Consider the following 22,953-nt stretch of genomic DNA (forward strand, 5'->3'; position numbering starts at 1 on the left):
TCATGAAATTATGGGAATGGATATATCTGTAAAATATTTGATTTTAATTTGTCATTAGATATGAATATACTTTTTTTTTTAAATGGCTTAAATAGACAATAGGTGCAGGAGGAAGCCATTCGGCCCTTCGAGCCAGCACCGCCATTCAATGTGATCATGGCTGATCATTCTCAATCAGTACCCCTTTCCTGCCTTCTCCCCATACCCCCTGACTCCGCTATCCTTAAGAGCTCTATCTAGCTCTCTCTTGAATGCAAAATGTTGATATTGATGATCCTAATTTTTATTATGCAAGAGGTTTCCTTGAAGCTATTTGTTGCCAAGCTTTAAATACGTTACCTGTTGAGATTGAAAGTTTAACCGACTGGAAAGTACAAAGCCAACTCTCGTTTGTCAGCCTTTCTTTACGTTGCAACAGTAACTGCAAAGCAGAAAATATAAGGCACCTGCTGACTGAAATTATGTCTGATTTTTGCACTGATAGATTTCTATTTCTACATTGACTTGCCCTTACAGGAATGCTCTCCCCTGAACGTGCTCTGAGGAAGCAGCAACAGTTGGACAACATAATCTCCATTGTGACAAAATTAGCCAAGCCTGGTGATACGATTGTTGACTTCTGCAGTGGCGGGGTAGGCAATTTAAAAATCTTTGCCAACTTTAAGTTGCATTGATTCATAGAGTTATGCAGCATGGAAACAAGCTAATCAACGCACCTTGTCCACTAAGATATTTAACTAGCATCCTGGGTTCATGGGTGGACATGAAAACAATCCTGCATCACTTTATCATTCAACCAACATCTCCGAAATAGAACATCAGATTGTTAACATACTGTGCAAATTAGCTGCAGCAGGAGTAGTTTACTGGCTGAAAATGAGCAACCAGAGATTTTAAGAGGCAATATATTTTAAGTTCATTTATTTTAATTATTATGTTCATGGTTATATTTTTTATGCATTACATTTGAAAGTTTTGTCCATAGTATAGTAGTCAGATAAGATTATGTTGCAATATCTTACCTTTATACAACAAAATTAGAAGCCTATAAAAAGCATATAGAAATACATATGAAAAACTCTGATATTTTTTGGTGGTTTGGATGACACAATGGTTTTCAAGCATGTACGTTCATGCCTAAAGCCCCGTAGTTCAAAAGCATAAGTAATTTTATTTTTTATCTGATAAATTTACCAAGGAATCTGGAGCAAAGATAAGTGGAGTCATAGAACCGATCAGCCATGATGTGATTGAGCTGTGGACTATGATCACAGCACTGAGTGTGATCTCCTGCAGAAAGGATTTATCTAAAGTTATATAAGTTCATAGGTAGTGAAGTTGCAGGATTTTTTTTTTGTATTTCGAGATACAGTGTGGAAATAGGCCCTTCGGCCCACAGAGTCCATGCCGACCATCGACCACTATTCACACTAGTTCTATGTTATTCCACTTTCGCATCCACTCCCTACACATTCGGGGCAATTTACAGAAGTCAATTAACCCACAAACCCGCATGACTTTAGGATGTGGGAGGAAAATGGAGCACCCAGAGGAAACCCACGCAGTCACAGGGAGAATGTCCAAAATCCACACAAACAGCACCCGAAGTCAGGATCAAACCCAGGTGTCTGGTGCTGTGAGTCAGCAGCTCTACCAGCTGTGCCACTGTGCCATCCTCTGTGTCTTAGAATAGTGTGATATGTGGGAATACACTTTACTTGGAGTTTATTTATTGTGGAGAAATACATCCCATAATCTTTATTTAAAATAATAAATTGGTACCTTCATTTGTAGTTGATTCCAGTTTAACAGCAGATTCAAAACAGATTAATCCCAAACCAATACAGCATCCTGACATTGACTGTTCCTCTGTCTCCAATGATTTAATGATGCTTTATTGTCACATATACTGAAATGCTTTGTTGTGCATACAACCCGTTAAAATCATATAGCAGACCTCTCCCAGGAAGTACACAAGTGTCGCCACGTTTCTGGCACCGACAGTTACAAAAGTTCACCAAACAGTGTCATCTACTGCCTGCTGCCATGTGTGGCCGCAGGTGCCCCCTCCCCGCCAGGTCCCCCATCGTTCTCGTGGCCCCTCCTCCCCTGGCCCCCCGCCCGTTCCCCCCCATCGTTCGCAGCCCCTCCCCATCCCGCCGGGTCCCATTTCATTCTCGGCGGCTCCCCCACAGATGTTGCATGATCCACTGAGTTCTCCCAGCAGCTCAGATCTCAGATTTCAGCACCTGCAGCCTGTTGTGTCTCCCTGTTAATTATAAACATGATAATTTTGATGTCACGATTTTTGAGAGTGGAAGTTTGAAGTTCCATATGTGGTTAAGCCTGAGTTCCCAAGAGTTCATCTGGCAGGCAGGTAAATAAAGATGTCTGCCTGTGCCGATGTATGCATGTCTGGTCGTGATGTGAGACCATGGTTCAGTGATTAACTCAGCTGTGTGTCCTGTGTTTGCAGGGGCACCTTGGGATAGTCCTAGCTCACACCTTACCATCGTGTCAGGTACGTAGTTTTTAAATTGTTCCAATTATTCTGCTTAGTCCAGAATGAATTTTGCAACTCAGGATGAGAGCTCTATGATGGCATGTCAAGGGAGTCAAGAGTGTTTTATTGTCACGGGTACCAGAACATTGAAATTCTTTACTTGCAGCAGCACAACAGGTTTGTAAAATAGTACTCAATAGATAATGCATAAGTAAACATTAAAAAATGTCAATAAATTAAAAATATATATTGTGTAAAAAACAACAAAGCCCAAAGTCCCTAGTGCAACCAAAGCAGTTTGTAGTTTGGAGTTTAGTTGGACTTCATAACATTCAATAGCCTTGTGGTTGTTGGGAAGAAGTTGTTTGATTGTTTGCGCTATTATTGTTTGTTTGTTGTTTTTATGTGTATGTATGCATGTGTGTGTATGTATATATATATATATATATATATATATATATATATATATATACACACACATACATACATATACCTTTAGTCAGAGGGTTGTGAATCTCAGAATCAGAATAGCCTTTATTGTCATCCAAAAACATGTTTTTGGATGAAATTCCGTTACCCACAGTCCAACAATAAGAAGCAATAAAAATGAAGCAATAACACACACAATCACAAAACCAACATAAAACAAAAGAAACATCCATCACAGTGATTCTCCTCTAGTCACCTCCTCACTGTGATGGAAGGCCAGAATGTCTTTCTCTTCCCTGCCGTCTTCTCCTGCGGTCAGGCTGTTGAAATTGCCACGTCGGGGTGGTCGTGGCACCCGATATTGAAGTCCCCGCCGGGCGGAGAAAAAAATCCCACGCGGCCTATTCTAGGCCACGCCGGACGGTGAAAGGTCCGCAGCGGTCCGACCCAAGCCCTGCGATTTGGGGCGGGCGAAGACGCTGCCACTGCCGGAGCTCCTGAGGTCGGCCCCCACACAGGGACCAGCGAGCTTCCGACGTCCACGCGGCCCACGGCCGAAACCTCCTGAGCCTCCGAAGGCGAGTCGCAGCCACACTCGCAGCGCCACCACAGCCTCTGAAGGCAGCCAGTTCCGCAGATGGTAAGTCCGGTCCGCGGGCTCTGCGAACCAGAGCCCCAAGTGGTCCCAGCTGGAGGCCGCCAGCTCCAGGTGTTTGGCCGATGGTCGGCCGCAGCGTGAACGGAGACACGACCCAGAAAAAAGATCGCGTCTCCGTACGGAAGAGACAATTTTTATAGTTCCCCCCCCCCCACCACATACAACACACAACCACAAAAAACACTACATCACATCCAAACACTACAATTAAGACAAAAAACAACAAAAAACACAAAAGCAAACGGACTGCGGGCGAGCCGCAGCTGCTGCGCAGCGCCGCCACTTCCTGTGGAATTTATTGCCACAGAAGGCTGTGGAGACCAAGTCAATGGATATTTTTAAGGCAGAGATAAATAGATTCTTGATCACTATGGGTGTCAGGGGTTATGGGGAGAAGGCAGGAGAATGGGGTTAAAATTGAAGATAGATCAGCCATGATTTGATGGGCCAAGTGGCCTAATTCTGCTTCTACCACTTATGAACTTATGAACTTATATACACTGAACTTTTTTTTCTTATTTATTATATTGTTTACAGAGTACTTTGTTTACATATTCTGTTATGCTGCTGGAAGTAAGAATTTCTTTGTTCTGTTTGGAAACAAATGACAATATCTTGACTACCTAAACCTGGATGTTACAGTTTTCAGTCTCCTGTACCTTCTTCCTGATGGTAGGAGTGAAATGAGATTGTGACCAGGATGGTGTAAGTCCTTGATTGTGGCTGCCATTTTGAGGCAGTGCCTCCTGTAGATCCCTTCGATGGTGGAGAGATCAAGGAATAACATATGCACGTAGCAAAAAATCAGTACAGGCCCACGCACACAGGTTTGCCTGGAGCAGCTAAAACTGCATTGTGAAGTTCTGTCAACATTTGCTTTTTAACCTGCTCACCATCTTTCATATGTTAGGCTTTGGGCCAAATATGTATGCTGGTCTCTTTCATCAAAATCTCAAGTAACAATCATCTTTCTCCTTCTGTGTTCCATCCCGCATCATCAGGACGAGATTTAGTGTATGATACCTGCAGCTGACTCCACAGCCTGATCTTAAAATCCATCAAGCTCACAGTTTCCTGCATGCTTTCTGGCTGACAAAACTCAGTGATGCTGACAAAAAAAGCTTACAAAAGCCAGTAAAATCACCCAAAAGCTGACAGTTCAATGCGTAATGCAAGAAACCGGCCTGTGACTAAAGACTCCAGCTCAACAAGTCAAAGATTAAATTATTTTTTAAATCTGTTTAGATTTCAGGATTGTTTGTGTTTTGGAATCACACTGCATAACGTAATTTGTTTTTCGGAAGCCACAGCTCAGTGACATGTGCAAAGAAATAGTTACAGTGGTATGCAGTGGGATATGAGGCAGCTTATATTTCATGTTATGCTCAGGAGAAAATTCACTCCTGCAGAGTGGTACTGGATTCGGAAATTTTCAACTAGGAATTAATTCTGATAATGCAATATATAAAAGACGAGGAAGTGTTTAGGGATTGGAGCCATATATCCTGGGAACTGTATTTTTTGCCCTTTGAAGCATTTGGGAACATGCTGTGATGCAGCATTTGAAGCTAAAAATAATTTAATCTGGAATTGCTTTATTTATTTAGTTCTATAGTAGTTACAAATGTCAGTTTCCTTGATCTTGCACCATCAAAAAGTGAATGTAACACAGGAGGCAGAACTTTAATAAATGGCAGCTGTTTGCTTTTTGTTCACAGTGTTTGTGTGACACTCTGCAAATGAGTGATTGTGGCCCATTTCTTAGCAATACGTCAATAAGTATTGTATGTTTTATTATTGGCCATTATTTCACTGTATATCTCCCAGACAGTAAATGATCAACGTGATGTTCTTCCACAATACTTACCTAGATTGCATGCAGGCTATTCTATTGCTTTCTTGTTTTACCGCTGTTTTGAATGTATAATTTAGAAAATGGTCAAGCTGTTTATTTCAATGAAGCGACTCCCCACAAAATTTGAAATATAAACAGAAAATGCTGCAAACATTCAGCAGTTTAGGCAGTGTCTGTGGAAAGAGAAACAGAGTTAACATGTCAAGACAAACAGCCTTCCTCTGTCTAAGGGTCGCTGACCTGAAATGATCTTTGTTTTCTCTCCACAGATGCTGCCTGACTTGCTGAGTATTTCCAGCAATTTAATTTTTATTTTAGATTTCCAGCATTCCCTGATACTCATTTTTGATTGTAATACAGTGAAATTGAATGTTACGAAGCAGCAAGTTCATCCCAAGTTTGCTTAAGGCACCAATTTCTTTTTTGCAGCACAGAAATTTAACTCCATTTACTTCTTCATTATAATTTATTTTAATTTAATTTATAATTAACTCTATCTATTACCCTTATGATTGTACACATCTGTGTACAATCACCTCTCAACCTCTTGATTCTCCAAGGACAAAGGCCTATCCTGCCCAACCGTTTCCTGTAGTTCAGGCCTTCTGATGACAGATCATCAGGTCACAGAGGCTCAGCTAGTAGAGCAGCTGCCTCACAGCACCAGAGACCCACAGTCAATCCTGACCTCGGATGTTGTCTGTGTGAAGTTCGTGCTTTCTCCCTGTGACTGCATAGGTTTCTCTCGGGTGCGCCGGTTTCCTACCACATCCCAAAGACATGCAGGTTTGTAGGTTAATTGGCCTCTGCAAAATAGCCCCTAGCGCATAGGATGTCGATGTGAAAGTGGAATAACATAGAACTAGTGTGAATAGGTGATTTATGGTCAGTATGACACAGTGGGCTGAAGGGCCTGTTTCCATGCTGTGTCTCTAAACTAAACTAAACTAAACTAACCTAAACTAAACTAAACTAAACTAAACTAAATTGACTTGAATGTTAACACTATTTGACTGTCCTCACATGCTGCCCTCTAAACCTTTCTAGCATTTTCTGTTCTCTTACTGATTAAATTTGATCTGCGTTCCAGGTAATTTTGGTGGAAAACAAAGAAGAATCCTTAGAACGTGCCAAAGAAAGATGCGACAGCCTTGAATTACCAAACATCTGGTTTCTGCAGGCAAATCTGGATTATTTCATAGGCTCTTTTGAAATTGGCGTAAGTGAACAGCACAAAATGATTAAGGAAAAAGTTATAATGTTTACTTAATTTATTGTTGCCTCTTCTAGAACTGCTTAAAGTGGGGAGATAGGGTTTTGCAAAGATTGGCAGACTACTATCCTACTCCGCCTTGATAAATTGATGCCCAAGTGGTTTGTTGTTTAGATCATAGGCACGATAGCATCACCTGTGAACATGATCCTTTATTCATGTGATGCCCACTTGTGCACCTGCCAGCGGGGGTCATTAGATCATGACTGTGAATGAGTTTTGTGGTTGATTAGTTTACAATGATTGAAGTAATAACATGTTAAATATTCTGCACGTTTAGTTTAGTTTGGAGATACAGCATGGAAACAGGTCCTTCGGCCCACCAAGACCATGCTGAACACTGATCACCCTCTCACACCAGTTCTATTTTATCTCACTTTCACATTCACTCCCTAAACACTAGGGGCAATTCACAGAGGCCAATTAGCTTACAAACCTGCACACCTTTGGAATGTGGGAGGAAACCCAACCACCCAGAGAAATCCCATGCAGTAACTGGGAGAACGGGCAAACTCCACTCAGACAGGTCTGGATTGAACCTGGGTCTCTCTCACAATGTGAGACAGCAGCTCATAAGTTCATGTGATAGGGGCAGAATTAGTCTATTTGGCCCATCAAGTCTACTCCGCCATTCAATCATGGCTCATCTATCTTTCCCTCTTAACTTCATTCTCCTGCCTTCTCCCCATAATCTCGGACACCCGTACTAATCAATTATCATTCTATCTCTGCCTTAAAACTATTAATTGACTTGGCCTCCACAGCCTTCTAAGGCAATGAATTCCACAGATTCGCCACCCTCTGACTAAATAGATTTCTCCTCATCTCCTTCTTAAAGGAATGTCCTTTTATTCTGAGGCTATGACCTCTGGTCCTAGACCCTCCCACTAGTGGAAACATCCTCTCCACATCCACTCTATCCAGGCCTTTATCTACCAGCAATGCCCTTGTGCCATTTTATTTTACTAAACATATCCTGGAATATCAACTTTCATACTTCATAGAAATAATACATTAAGACTATGAACCAGAAGGAAATGTATGTTATAAAATCAAAAAGTTTTGAGAGGAAAGAGGAACAGGGTTAATGTTTCAGGTTGGTGACCTCTTCATAAAACATCCTGACCTAGAAACATAGAAACATAGTAAAATAGGTGCAAGAGTAGGCCATTCGGCCCTTTGATGCAGCACCGCCATTCAATATGATCATGGCTGACCTGAACTATCTCTCTTTCTCTTTCCACAGATAGTGCCTGTGTGGCAGAGTGTGTGGCAACATTTTCTTCCTTAATTTTTGTTGGTATTAATTATTTATGTTAAATGAATTTGGTGTTCAAGGTGATGTTACTCTTAGCTATCGGGCCACTTTATGGCTTGGTGTTAATTTTTGTTTGGTGTTACACTTGTGTATGCTGGGATAGAAACTGAGAAAACTGAAATTATCTGCAGTTCAGGCAGCATCTGTAGAGGAAGAAACTGAATTATCACCTTCTTGTAGTTATTTATGAAACATGCTTGGCATGAATGTGTCATCCTTGAAGTGACGAATCCATTTTATTGTATTGATACAGTTGTTTTGATATTTACCTTCTACTCATATTTGTGTAGACATTTTTACATTTGCTTTTTTTATTGGGTAAGTGAAAATATAGAATTTTTCAATTGCTTTAATCATTATAATCAGTTCAGGAAAGTTTTTATTCATTCATGTGGTATAGACATTGCTGGCAATGCCAGCATATATTGTCCATCCGTACTTTACTGAGTAGACTAAATGAAGAAGGGACAAGTAAGCTTCAAGAGGTATTTATGAGAATCCAGTACTCTACTTGGATTTAGAGCTGTTCATGGTCATCATCAGTGAGAATAACCTTTGGTTAAATTCCAGATTATTTCCCAGTTGCCAAGGTGGGATTTGAACTAAATTCTCTGACTTGTTAGTCCAGGCCTGCAGTTTACCACACTGCGAGTTTAATCACTACACCAGCATGCAGTGTTGTCCAATGCACAACCTCTGGATATGTGTCTAATTAAGAAGCAAATGTAAATAACTGTATTGATGATTGATAAATGAAAAAAACCCCAAAGTAACTGGGACTGTTGTTGGTCATGTGATCATAGTATTCAATTATGCAAGGTATATATGTGAAGTTTCTGGGCGGCACGGTGGCGCAGCGGTAGAGTTGCTGCCTTACAGCGCATGCAGCGCTGGAGACTCAAGTTTGATCCTGACTACGGGCGCCGTCTGTACGGACTTTGTACGTTCTCCCCCTGACCTGCGTGGGTTTTCTCCGAGATCTTTGGTTTCCTCCCACACTCCAAAGACGTACAGGTATGCAGGTTAATTGGCTGGGCAAATGTAAAAATTGTCTCTCGTGGGTGTAGGATAGTGCTAGTGTGCGGGGATCGCTGGGCGGCGCGGACCCGGTGGGCCGAAGGGCCTGTTTCTGCGCTGTATCTCTAAATCTCTCTAAATCTAAATCTAAAAGTTTCATTATTTGATGTTTTGCTGGAATGATAAAGCAAGGAGCAGGCCATGTTTGGTTGAGAGTGTTATCTCCTTGTTGAGCAATGGTAGGTGCAAACTAAATATAACTGTACTTAGTTATATTTACCCAAGTTAAATAAGTTTATTCGGTGCAGTGAATGTCAGGTCTTTCCTGATAATATTGAACATGTGGCTAATTGTAATTTCCACAGCCTTACCTGTGACTTGTTCGTGGCTTCTCATAGAGTTATTGAGTCAACCCAACCCAACTTGCTCATGCCAACCAAGATGCCCCATGCCCGCTTTTGTCCCATATCACTCTAAACTTTTCCTATCCATCTACATATACATGTACATAGTGAATACTTGCTTAAATAGCATGGTCAATACTTGCATCAGTAGTTGCTTTAATTTCCCTTCCCACTGATTGCCCATTCTCTCCACATTATTGCAGCAGCTAAACTGATGGGTTCATTTCATAGAGAATTGCAGGTGCCGGCTTACCAAAAAAAGATACAAAGTGCTGGATTAACTCAGCAAGTCAGGCAGCATCTTTGGAGAACATTTTCTAAGCTGGCAGAAATAAAAAGGTCTAGAGAGACTAGAAGACAGGTTGGGGGAGTCACTGTAGATAGGTCTCAACCCAAAATGTCGCCTATCATATGTTCTCCAGTGATACTGCCTGGCCCACTGAATTGCTCCAGCATTTTGTGTCTTTTTTTGGGATCCTTTTGGGCTTTTTGGTAGCCAAACATCAGATTGCTGGTGTAAATTCTCCTTACAAAATATTTTCTTTTATTATTTATGCAAATTTATGTTGATATAAGTTTAGTTTAGTTTAGAGATACAGTGCAGAAACAGACCCTTTGGCCCACCGTGTCCGCACTAACCAGAGATCCCCGTACACTAGCACGTTCCTATAAGCTAGGGACAATTTACAATCTTTACCAAAGCCAATAAACCTACAAACCCATATGTCTTTCGCAGGGAAAATATACTATCTCCATACGGATAGCACCCATAGTCAGGATCGAACTTGGGTCTCTGGCGCTGTAAGGCAGCAGCTCTACTGCTGTGCCATCATGCCACCCTTAAAGTGATTTCATTTATCAATGGGAAACAGAAGTAAAAGGTGAATCGACAGTCAAATCCCCAAGATCAATGCCAGAATCATCACACTCTGTTAAACGTACAAGTCTCATGCACTTTGATACTTTGCAATGCAAGCTCTGTTTGACACCATGTTTTGGAGCCGGCATTCCAGCGTTGGTCCCTTTTTTGTCACGGTGGACTTGTGAAAGCAATCTGCCAGCACTGTCAGTGACCTAGAACAAGGAAGTGGCTCACAGCACTCCGCGCCATTGTCTGTACGACAGACATTCCATAGGCCATGGTCACTGAGCCCGCAGCTGAGCTTAGTTCATATGCGATTAGGATCTTATGAGGGAACAGGAACCTGGTGTCTGATTATCAGAACACCATGAAATGAACTCATCAGTATAGGAGCAACTGTTAAGATAATGGGCAGTCAGTGAGAAGGGAAATGAAAGAGATGACCAATGCATCAGTCACTTGCTCAATGCATGCAGGGATCATGAATAAAACAACATACCTTCACGTGTACCGAGATACAGTGAAAAGCTTTTGTTGCGTGCTAACCGGTCAACAGAAAGACAATATATGATTACAATCGATCCATTTACAGTATAGATACATGATAAAGGAATAACATTTAGTGCAAGGTGAAGCCAGCAAAGTCCGATTAAGGATAGTCCGAGGGTCACCAAAGAGGTAGATAGTAGTTCAGCACTGGGGGCTACAGCAGGAATCCCAGAAAGAGGGGAATTAAACAGTCAAAGGAGCACTATTGTGGTTAAAATTGATTCCAGATATTTTATGTTAAAAAAATGGTTTTAGATATTTTAAGAAATATTACAATTCTTTAGCGCGGGAGACCCATGTTCAATATTTAATAATGGTATGTCAAGCATGAGTCCTATTTATGTCAGAGGGTAAAACCAGTTTAGGATCATTTATAAAATTTGGAATCAGTCTTCTAACTTAACTCCCGAAATGTGTATTCTGAGTCACTTAATGGGTCAGGTTGCACTGAATGTTGGCCAGCAATATTGTGAAGAACTACCAGCTAGCTGACACCTGTTCTGCACTTCAGGGCCAGTGTACTGAACCTCAAAAAAAAGCTAGACTTTGATGTCAATTAATCTTATCTCTTGCTTCACACCTTGACTCACTATTGGGTTATTCTATAATGCACTGAACAGAGGAACTGGGCACACTTCCGATCTACCTCTCAGGTTTGGGCGGCACGGTAGCGCAGCGGTAGAGTTGCTGCTTTACAGCGAATGCAGCGCCGGAGACTCAGGTTCGATCCTGACTACGGGTGCTGCACTGTAAGGAGTTTGTACGTTCTCCCCGTGACCTGCGTGGGTTTTCTCCGAGATCTTCGGTTTCCTCCCACACTCCAAAGACGTACAGGTATGTAGGTTAATTGGCTGGGTAAATGTTAAAAAAAAAAAAATTGTCCCTAGTGGGTGTAGGATAATGTTAATGTGCGGGGATCACTGGGCGGCACGGACTTGGAGGGCCGAAAAGGCCTGTTTCCGGCTGTATATATATGATATGATATGATATGATAATGCATCTTGTGCATGCTTATAATTTTGAATGTGCACCAACCTTTGATTACAAAGTGAGCATTGGGTTGTTTTTCTTCCCTTCACTTTAATAGTTTTAATGAAACATAAAGAAAAGCAGAAAGATGGTGCAGAGTAGCTATTGAATCAGTGACTGTATATTAGAACAGTCAAAAGGTGTTGAATGACCCATTCCCAGAAGCATGTTTCTTGTTTATTGCTTGAAAGGCCAGCAGCAAAGGTATGTAAGTTTTCTCAAATTATAATATTTAATTTATAACTTTATGAATTGCTATTTTCAATTAGTTCAAATGTTTGATCTTTCTAACTTTCAACTCACAATCATTTTTTTAGTTGCTTCTGGTCACCTGGGAAGTTAATTAGGGAGTTAATTGAATAGATCAAACAATTTCAAACAGATGTATTTGGTATTGGTTTTCTTAATTATCAAGTTTACTGAGATATAGTGAAAAACCTTGTTTGCGTACCACCCAGCCAGTCATACTATACATGACTACAATCAAGTCTTATACGAGTACAACAGATATAGCAAAGAGAAAAAATTCCAGAATATAGTGTTACAACGTTATAATGTTAGAGTTATAAACAAAAGTGCAGATTTTTTAAGTGTAAGTGGAGTCGATGGGGGGGGGAGGGCGGGCAGGGAGGCTTGTTTGTGTGATGGACTAGGTTACATACACAATCTCTGCAATTTCTTGTTTTTTTTGTCAGAGGTGTTGCCAAGCCAAGCTGTGATGTATTCCGATAGGATGTTTTTCCAAGATGCATCTGTGGAAGTTAGTAAGAGTTGATGGAGGCATGCCAAACTTCCTTAGTCTTCTGAGGAAGTAGAGGGGAGGGTGTGTTTTCTTGGCCAATGCTTCAATGTAATTAAAACCTTTGTTAAATGTTGCCAAATGGCCTTTATTTGTTACAAATAAAACAATTAATACATTGGCCATTTTTGTATCGGTATTAGTTTATTATCATATTGGATACTGATATGCATCCTATCCAGGCAGATCATACCATAAACCAGGTAGTGCAAAAGAGAAGACAAATAGAGCGAAAAATAGATTGTGTAGGAAGAAACTGCAGATGTTGGTTTAAACTAATGACAGGCATCTCCACTGCTGTGCGACCCGCTGAGTTACTACAGATTTTTGTCTCTGTCTTTGGAAAATAGATTGTTGCAGTTGAGTTACTATGACAGAGTGCAGAATAGACTAAAAATGCGAGCATCGTAATGAGATAGTTTTGTAAATTTTTCTGGCGGAGATTGCAGAGGGATGAGGATGAACTTCGATGAGGATATCTCATGTTATTCCAATGTTCCTTCTTGCTATTATTGTTGGGTTATAAAATGTTTATTGATTTTATAGGATAAATGGAATCAATTTTACCTGAACCTTTAGCGAGCATTTAGAGTCATAATATTTTGCAGCATTTTTATTGCTGTTAAGAATTAGACCATGGCAAAGCCCCTGAATAAAACAATATATAAATATATAAAACAAAAAACATTGCATTAATCTTAACATATACATCATATATTTAAATAAACCATCGTGTATTTTAAATCTTACTTCTGCAATAACTGTCCGTCCATGAAAAAAGAATGCAGTCCCACCACTATCTGGTGTTTTAGCAAGTTTGCACAGGCTGTTCCAAGTGGAACAGTAGCAATGGCAATGGTGGAATGAGTTTAAATTGAATTATGCGGCAGTTATCCTCCATCAACTGCAGGCTACAGACTTGACTTGTGTGTAATGGAAGCATTAGGTAACACATTAGTAGTACATTTGTCATTGGTAGTGAGCATTAGATTTCAAAATATATTTGAGTTCCAGAGAATGCAAAGAAAATTAATTTAGCACATTTTAACAAACTTGATGATCAAGGCTTAATGGATGATTTCAAGAAAGAAGTTGAATTATTTTGCAGGACACCCCAAAAAAATCAGCTAGTGTGGCATTTTCTTTTAAAGTGTAGCCATTGTTGTAATGTACAGAAACACAGCAGCCAATTTGGGGACTATAAAATTCAACAAGCTGCAAGGTATTATGTTTTGAGAAGGAATAGGTGACATTTCGGGTCGAGATCCTTCATCATCAGTCTGAAGAAGGGTCTCGACCTGAAACGTCACCTATTGCTTTTCTCCAGAGATACTGCCTAACCCGCTGAGTTACTCTAGCTTTTTGTGATCCATCTTCGGTGTAAACCAGCATCTGCAGTTCTTTCTTACATGGTATTATGTTTTAATTGTGAATTGAAGAATATATATTGGTCAGGAAACCAATGAGAAACTGATAATTGTCCAATAGGACATTTTATCTTCCCTTGTTTAACGCTGCTGCCCAAGGGCAAAATTCCTCTCATACTTATCCAGCACCAATTTGAGGTTCAACTTACTTTTGTCTGTCACCTTCCTGTTGCTACTTACAGAAATACTGAGGATAACTGAAGGCCAGGACACTCTCCATTCGTTTTCATACTTTTCTATGCAGTAAAAGGAGAACTGAGCCCCTTTACCTTACACCCTGTTCAGAATGTTTGTTCTCAATGGCATCATCAAAGTTTTCAGACTGATTAACATTGGCTTTATTCAGGACAGTGGGAATAAGCGACAATGTGCATGAACGTGTTCCTCTCACACACTCAGACAGGACTGGTGACAGCTGTGGACATGGGAAATGTAACACCAGCACCACACTGTACCACATTAAGGTTTAAAAATAGGCCTCACTTACTGCAGGCATTTGTTGATTTGAATCTGATGAAGTGAATAAGTAAAAATCTTTATTCTCCTTTAAAATGATGTATTTTAAAAATCCTAAACTCATTAAACTAGATTGCACAATTTGAGGTTTTTGTCTGCTGCAGAAATCCATTCAGATCTTATAGTCTTAATTCTAAATGTGATTATCCCCCAAACAGATTGAATTCTGAGCATGAAATCACCTGCTATAATCGTGCATGTTGAACAATCCCTGTCAAAATCTGGATGGAGTGTGTATGTTGGTTGTGATCGGGCTTAGAAAGCTGCCATCAAGTACACCTGCCTTTCAATCTAATGAAGGGAATGCCAAAGCTTTTACCGAAAAGGAAAGCAGCTGTCGTACATCAAATTAGTTGCCAAGTGCTGGGGGATGTTCTGCTTCTCTCACTGACAGTCTGCAGCCTGTCTCTGCGTACAGTATTAGACAATAGACAATAGACAATAGGTGCAGGAGTAGGCCATTCAGCTCTTCGAGCCAGCACCGCCATTCAATGCGATCATGGCTGATCACTCTCAATCAGTACCCCGTTCCTGCCTTCTCCCCATACCCCCTCACTCCGCTATCCTTAAGAACTTTATCCAGCTCTCTCTTGAAAGCATCCAACGAACTGGCCTCCACTGCCTTCTGAGGCAGAGAATTCCACACCTTCACCACTCTCTGACTGAAAAAGTTCTTCCTCATCTCCGTTCTAAATGGCCTACCCCTTATTCTTAAACTGTGGCCCCTTGTTCTGGACTCCCCCAACATTGGGAACATGTTTCCTGCCTCTAATGTGTCCAATCCCCTAATTATCTTATATGTTTCAATAAGATCCCCCCTCATCCTTCTAAATTCCAGTGTATACAAGCCCAATCGCTCCAGCCTTTCAACATACGACAGTCCCGCCATTCCGGGAATTAACCTAGTGAACCTACGCTGCACGCCCTCCATAGCAAGAATATCCTTCCTCAAATTTGGAGACCAAAACTGCACACAGTACTCCAGGTGCGGTCTCACCAGGGCCCGGTACAACCGCAGAAGGACCTCTTTGCTCCTATACTCAACTCCTCTTGTTACGAAGGCCAACATTCCATTGGCTTTCTTCACGGCCTGCTGTACCTGCATGCTTCCTTTCATTGACTGATGCACTAGGACACCCAGATCTCGTTGAACTCCCCGTCCTCCTAACTTGACACCATTCAGATAATAATCTGCCTTTCTATTCTTACTTCCAAAGTGAATAACCTCACACTTATCTACATTAAACTGCATCTGCCATGTATCCGCCCACTCACACAACCTGTCCAAGTCACCCTGCTGCCTTATTGCATCTTCCTCACAATTCACACTACCCCCCAGCTTAGTATCATCTGCAAATTTGCTAATGGTACTTTTAATCCCTTCGTCTAAGTCATTAATGAATATCGTAAATAGCTGGGGTCCCAGCACCGAACCTTGCGGTACCCCACTGGTCACTGCCTGCCATTCCGAAAGGGACCCATTTATCCCCACTCTTTGCTTTCTGTCTGTCAACCAATTTTCTATCCATGTCAGTACCCTACCCCCAATACCATGTGCCCTAATTTTGCCCACTAATCTCCTATGTGGGACCTTGTCGAAGGCTTTCTGAAAGTCGAGGTACACCACATCCACTGACTCTCCCCTGTCAATTTTCCTAGTTACATCCTCAAAAAATTCCAGTAGATTTGTCAAGCATGATTTCCCCTTCGTAAATCCATGCTGACTCGGAATGATCCTGTTACTGCTATCCAAATGCTCAGCAATTTTGTCTTTTATAATTGACTCCAGCATCTTCCCCACCACTGATGTCAGACTAACTGGTCTATAATTACCCGTTTTCTCTCTCCCTCCTTTCTTAAATAGTGGGATAACATTAGCTCTGGGTTAATCTGGACACAGATTGCGCCATTTGCACCAGACTAAAAGTTGGCTTCGACTTGCAGGCAAAGTGGAATATTTGCTCACTACCCTGACACCCAGTGAACACCTCATATAATGGGAACTGCATGCGCGTCGAGACAGGAATTATTTAAAGGAATCCATATGGGTTACAGGGGAAATAAAAATGGAGTTAATTTTGCTCCTAGAAGTGGCAGATACATATTAAATATTCAATTTTTTTTTAAACTCTCTGAGTTCACAAATTGTGCAATCTAGTTTAATGAATTTAGGATTTTTTCAAATCACCAGCAGCCATGTGAGGCAGCCAGAATGCTTGGGTAGGAACCCAATTTGTATATTGCATAGATCCCATGAACTACAACACTGTAAATTGACCCCAGTGGGTCGAGAAGTGGTAGAATCTGGGTACATTGATGAGAATGTGGGTGGAATAAAATGGGATTAGTGCAGGATTAGTGTCAGGGAATGGTCACTGGTCAGTAAGGAAAGTAAATCTTACCTGAATAGGCTATCTTTGTGCTGTATCTCTGTATGACTCTTTCAATGGATGTTATTCACCTATTTGGAGTAGCAGAATGCATGAATTCATTAACTTTTTTTAATGTTTCTATCATTTACTTCCTCTCCATTGACTAGTAAAACAACTCCACATTAATTTCAATGCGTCTCAGATCAAAGTATGATGTCAGTCATTAAATCTGTACGTCCACAAAGGTGGAACAGGAACAGTTCAAGACTAAACCACAGATGAGAGACCGCATTCTTTTTGAATTATTTACTTTGATGAGTTGCAAGGTTTGTGAAACTGTTTGTAAATTCATTTTCTTGCCCTGTGTCTGTTCAATCCGTCTATTCTGAGGAAGGTTAAACCAGAAAGAATGATTTTTAACAAGACAATAAAATGCTCTTGTCCCAAGTTAGATCCATTAATTAATTAATTTTATATTTATATTAGACCAAGTGGACCCGTTGGGCCCAAACTTCTCCTGCATTGGTGCAGCACCCTCTCCTCCCTTCTCCCCCCACCCCCCCTCCCCTCTCCCCCCCTCCCCCCTCCTCCCACTACCCCCTCTCCCCTCCCCTCCCCCCTCCCTCCCCCTTCCCCACCCCCTCTTCCCCTGCCCTCCCACTCCATCCCCCTCAACCCCCCCCTTATCCTCCCTCCTCCCCCGTCCCTTCCCCCCCCCCCTCCCTCCACCCCCCTCCCTCCCTAGGAGATAGATTTAAACTTTAAAATGTGAATAACTTAAAAAATATAACACCAATTTCAATGAAACTTCTTCCATTAGCACCAAAGGGATGACGGTGAATAAGGTGGGCCTAAAATTGTCGCGCTATCTTGTACCATTTTGGCTGTAGTTCAGGAACAAACAAACAAACAAACGAGAGTTTTAGTATATAGATTAAGTGCGGTAACCCTGAAGGGTTCACAATGAATGTTAAAATGCAAACAGCATAAACCTCCTTCCAATCAGAGCAGGTGAGCAATTGTATGCATCACTATCCTAACGGTAGTATTCAGTTACGACCTGGGGGTAGTCCATTTGATCATTAACACTTTATATCTCTGTAGAATCATAGAGTCGTACAGCGTGGAAACAGGCCGTTTGGCCCAAGTTGAGTTACTTGGGCCAAAAGAGTTGATGAAAATGTGTTTTATGTCACGGGTCTGGGGACATGTGGAACAGCCTATGTAAGATAGAGTCCCTTCCCTAAATAACAGTGGTGGATTTGTAAGAAATGTGAGTAGTTATATGGACATCACCGCTGGTAATAGCATTTTATTTAAACTGATTTGCTTGACTGAACTTAATTTTCTTGACACTTGTTCACTACACACCAAAACACAAAGTCCTGGAGTAACTCAGTGGGAGAGGCAGTATCTGTGGAGGGAATGGAGAGGCATCCTTGGGCCTGAACAATTATTCCGGCCTGAAACACTACTTATCCATTCCCTCCAGAGATGCCTGATCAGTTGAGTTACTCCAGCACTTTGTGTTTTGCTCAAGATTTCAGCATCGGCAGTTCCTTGTGTCTCCACTGGTTCAATATAACTGTCATTGCAAGACCTCTGACCTTGGACCACCTTACCAAATCAGATAATCTTCTTTTTGCTTGCTCCAATGTATGTATTATCAATAATAGTGTTTAAAGAAACTAATAAACAGCATATTTGTTTGAGGCACCTGATGACATTTCACCACGGTGTATAGGCAGTACGGTTGCTGCTTTATAGTGCCAAAGATCTGGGTTCGATCATGACTACGAGTGCTGTCTGTATAGAGTTTGCACATTCTCCCCGTGACCTGCGTGGGTTTTCTCTGGGTGCACTGGTTTCCTCCCATGCTCCAAAGACAGGTTTGTAGGCTAATTGGCTTGGTAAAACTGTTAATTGTCCCTAGTGTGTGCAGGATAGTATTAATGTGCGGGGATTGCCGGTCGAAGATGGGCCAAAGGGCCCGTTTCCCGCACTGTACGTCTAAACTAAACTAAACTAACTGAACTAAACTTGAATCATTCACAGCATTCTTCTGGAAATTAATCTTCAAATCCTGGAAAGTTCAGGGTAATTCTAGAGGGTTGGCAAACTAAGCTGAAGGCAAGCCAAGTTGATATGGATTCATCTGGGCTTCTACACAGGAAGATAAAGGTTGGAGAAATGACAAGGAAAATTTCAAATTGTCTTTCTAGTACTATATTTACCTTATTTTACTATATTTAAGAAGTAGCAAAATAGTTTAGTTTAGTCTAGAGCTGCAGCGAGGAAATGGCCCCTTTGCTCTACCGAGTCCACGCTGACCATTCATACACTTGTTCTATATCCTACACAGTAGGGCCAATTTCTATAGAAGCCAATTAACCTCAAACCCACTGTCTTTGGAATATGGGAGGAAACCAGAGGACCCGGAGGAAACCCATGGGGCTCAGGGAGAACGTATAAACTCCGCACAGACGGCACCCATATTCAGGATTGAACCTGAGTCTCTGGCACTGTGAGGCAGCAGCTCTGCCATTGTACCACTGTGCCACTCCTCATCAAACTGAGGTGAAGAATATGAAAGCATAAACTAAATTGGATGCAAGGGAAATGAAAAGTGCATTGTTTTATTGAATTTTGCTTTGTAAAGTGGACCAGAGATTGTTCCGCTCATCAATCTCACATATTAGCCGTCCCTCCTTGGATAAACGGTGTGAAGATTCTCAGACTGCTCAAATGTTGGTGAAAGCATACCTTGGACCCGCTAAGTTCTCCAGCATTTTGGGTCTATCTTTGATTGAAAACATAACATGTACTGTAGTATATGTTATGTATATGTTATGTATATGCAGGTGTGTAGGTTAATTGGCTGGGTAAATGTAAAAATTGTCCCTAGTGGGTGTAGGATAGTGTTAATGTACGGGGATCGCTGGGCGGCACGGACTTGGAGGGCCGAAAAGGCCTGTTTCCGGCTGTATATATATGATATGATATGATATCTCCCAGCTGAAAGCAAGGTGTCCAAGCAATATTAGGGCAGATAGCAAAATACCTAGCAAGAGACGTTGGTTCCAAGAAACATCTTAAAAGAGGGAAGAGAGGAAGCAAGGGAAAATGATTTGGGAGGGAATTGCAAACTTTTGGGGCCTGTGGGTTAAAGACAGGACTCCTTGTACTGGAGCAATTAAAATCAGAGATATAAACCAGTCCCTGAGGTTCTTTGTGTCATAGCTATAATTTTCAGAATTATGTTTCAACAAAGAGACAGGATTTGGCAAGTGTCCAAGTCCTAGCTACATTATTGAGGTGAGACACAATACAGTTACTCCTGGGGCGGCACAGTGGTGGAGCGGTAGAGTTTATGCCTTACAGCGCCAGAGACTCGGGTTCCATCCTGACTATGAGTGCTTTCTGTACGGAATTTGTACGTTCTGCCTGTGACTGCATGGGTTTTCCCTGGGAGCTCCGGTTTCCTCCCACTCCAAAGACATCCAGGGGGTTAATTTGGCTTTGATAAAAATTGTAAGTTGTCCTTAGTCTGTAGGACAGTGCGAGTGTATAGGGTCACTAGTTGGCAGGGACTTGGGCCGATGAGCCCGTTTCCAAGCTGTACCTCTAAACTAAACTTAACTAAATGCTTTCTTGGAACCTGGTTGTAAAATTGCATATGTAAATATTCACTGCAAAACAGAACAGGGAGAATCAGTGTTTTGGAATGTTATGGTAATCCGTATAAACCAAAAATAGAGCAATAACACATATCTTTAATTAAATGTTACCCATGCTCCATAAAGTTTAAAGACTTTGGATACATGAACTCATGTAGCAAAGTATCACAAAATGCTGGAGTAACTCAGCGGGTCAGGCAGCATCTCAGGAGAGAAGGAATCAGAAGTCTGAAGAAGGGTCTCGACCCGAAACGTCACCCATTCCTTCTCTCCTGAGATGCTGCCTGACCCGCTGAGTTACTCCAGAATTTTGTGATACCTTCGATTTGTACCAGCATCTGCAGTTATTTTCCTACACTCCTTCTGTAGCAAATTGTGTTGATCAGGATTGGCCCCAGGTTCAGTGCCTGACCAAGGAGGAGAAAGCAGAGAGCACTGTCAGATTGACAGCGGAGTTGTAGAGAGAGAGAAAGACAACTAGGTCTTCTGCTGTTGATCATTGTCTGGAAGACATGGATGGACAATATCATTCACCACATTTGGATTGGCTTCTGTATAGAGTGTCCATGCTCATTTTGCCTTACACTTGACAAATGAGATTTAAATGAACTATCGAATTGCCACCTACATGGAAAACATAATAGTGAGGAGTGAAGGAGAAAGAAATGATCAAAGCTTAATGGAGTATGATTGGAGTAGATTGACTGGATGTGGCGATGATGTTTTCAGTATTTGGATAGTCTAGGACCAGAACAGTGTCAGAATAAAAGGACATACCTTTAGACTGGCGATGAGGAGATTTTTTTTTAGCCAGACGGTGGCGAATCTGTGAAATTCATTGCCATAAACCAAAGGTTATGGGGAGTAGGCAGCAGATTGGGATTGATAGGGAAACAGATCAGCCATGATCGAATGGACGAGCAGATTCAATGGACCGAATGGCCAAATTCTGCTCCTATGTCTTATGGGCTTAAAATCAATGAGTGAAATTACATCACAGAGTTTCAAGTGCCAAACGTGCAAAGGTGGGAACATTTAGCCTCTTGATGTTTCCAGTTATTTCCAGTTAGGGTGGCACAGTGGCGTATGGGTGGCACACTGGCACAGCAGGTGAGACCGCTGCCTCAGAGGGCCAGAGACCCGGTCTCAATCTTGACCTTGGGCGTTGTCTGTGTGGAGTTTGTACATTCTCCCTGAATCACTTAGGTTTCCACTGGGCGCTCTGGTTTCTTCCAGTATCCCAAAGGCGTGCGTGTTTGTAGGTTAATTGACCACTGTAAAAATTGCTACAGGTGTGTAGGGAGTGATTGAAGAAGTGGAATAATGTAGAATTAGTATGAACAGGTGATCAATAGTGAGTAGGTAAACACAAAATGCTGGAGTAACTCAGCGGGACAGGCAGCATCTCTGGAGAGAAGGAATGGGTGACGTTGCGGGTTGAGACCCTTCAGACTGATGTCAGGGGAGTGGGTAGGACAGAGATAGAATGTAATTGGAGACAGTAAGACTGGTGGGAGAACTGGGAAGGGGGATGGGATGGCGTGAGAGAGAAAGCAAGGGCTATTTGAAGTTAGAGAAGTTAATGTTCATACCGCTGGGGTGTAAGCTACCCAAGCAAAATATGAGGTGCTGTTCCTCCAATTTGCACTGGGCCTCACTCTGACAATGGAGGAGGCCCAGAAGAGAAAGGTCAGATTGGGAATGGGAGGGGGAGTTAAAGTGCTGAGCAACCGGGAGATCAGGTAGGTTAAGACGGACTGAGCGGAAGTGTTCAACGAAACGATCGCCGAGCTTGCGCTTGGGCTCGCCGATGTACAGAAGTTGACACCTGGGACAGCGGATACAGTAGATGAGGTTGGAGTAGGTGCAAGTGAACTTCTGCCCCCCATGAAAAGATTGACTCCTTGGATGGAGTCGTGGGGGGAGGTAAAGGGACAGGTGTTGCATCTCCTGCGGTTGCAGGGGAAAGTACCAGGGGAGGGGGTGGTTTGTGTGGGAAGGGTCGAGTTGACCAAGGGATTGCAAAGGGATTGGTCTCTGTGGAAAGAAGAAAGGGGTGGAGATGGGAAGATGTGGCCAGTAGTGGGATCTCGTTGGAGGTGGCGAAAGTGTTGGAGGATTATATGCTGTATGCGACGGCTGATGGGGTGGAAGGTGAGGACAAGGGGGACTCTGTCCTTGTTGCGAATAGGGAGAGGGGGAGCAAGAGCGGAGCTGCAGAATATCGAGGAGACCCTACTGAGAGCTTCATCTCTAATGGAAGAG

The 22,953-nt window shown here is 42.0% G+C and overlaps 1 protein-coding gene across 1 annotated transcript in view; it reads left to right on the top strand.

Moving 5' to 3' along the window:
- gstcd (glutathione S-transferase, C-terminal domain containing) overlaps window positions 1-22,953 on the top strand; it is a 169,064-nt gene that overhangs the window by 128,814 nt on the left and 17,297 nt on the right. The window contains exons 6-8 of the mRNA XM_078411583.1: window positions 517-632; window positions 2,477-2,521; window positions 6,536-6,664. Of these exons, the coding sequence (XP_078267709.1) occupies window positions 517-632; window positions 2,477-2,521; window positions 6,536-6,664 (290 nt within the window). The remainder of the gene's footprint in view (window positions 1-516; window positions 633-2,476; window positions 2,522-6,535; window positions 6,665-22,953) is intronic.

This window comes from Rhinoraja longicauda, chromosome 1, assembly GCF_053455715.1.
Source record: "Rhinoraja longicauda isolate Sanriku21f chromosome 1, sRhiLon1.1, whole genome shotgun sequence".
Taxonomy (NCBI): domain Eukaryota; kingdom Metazoa; phylum Chordata; class Chondrichthyes; order Rajiformes; family Arhynchobatidae; genus Rhinoraja; species Rhinoraja longicauda.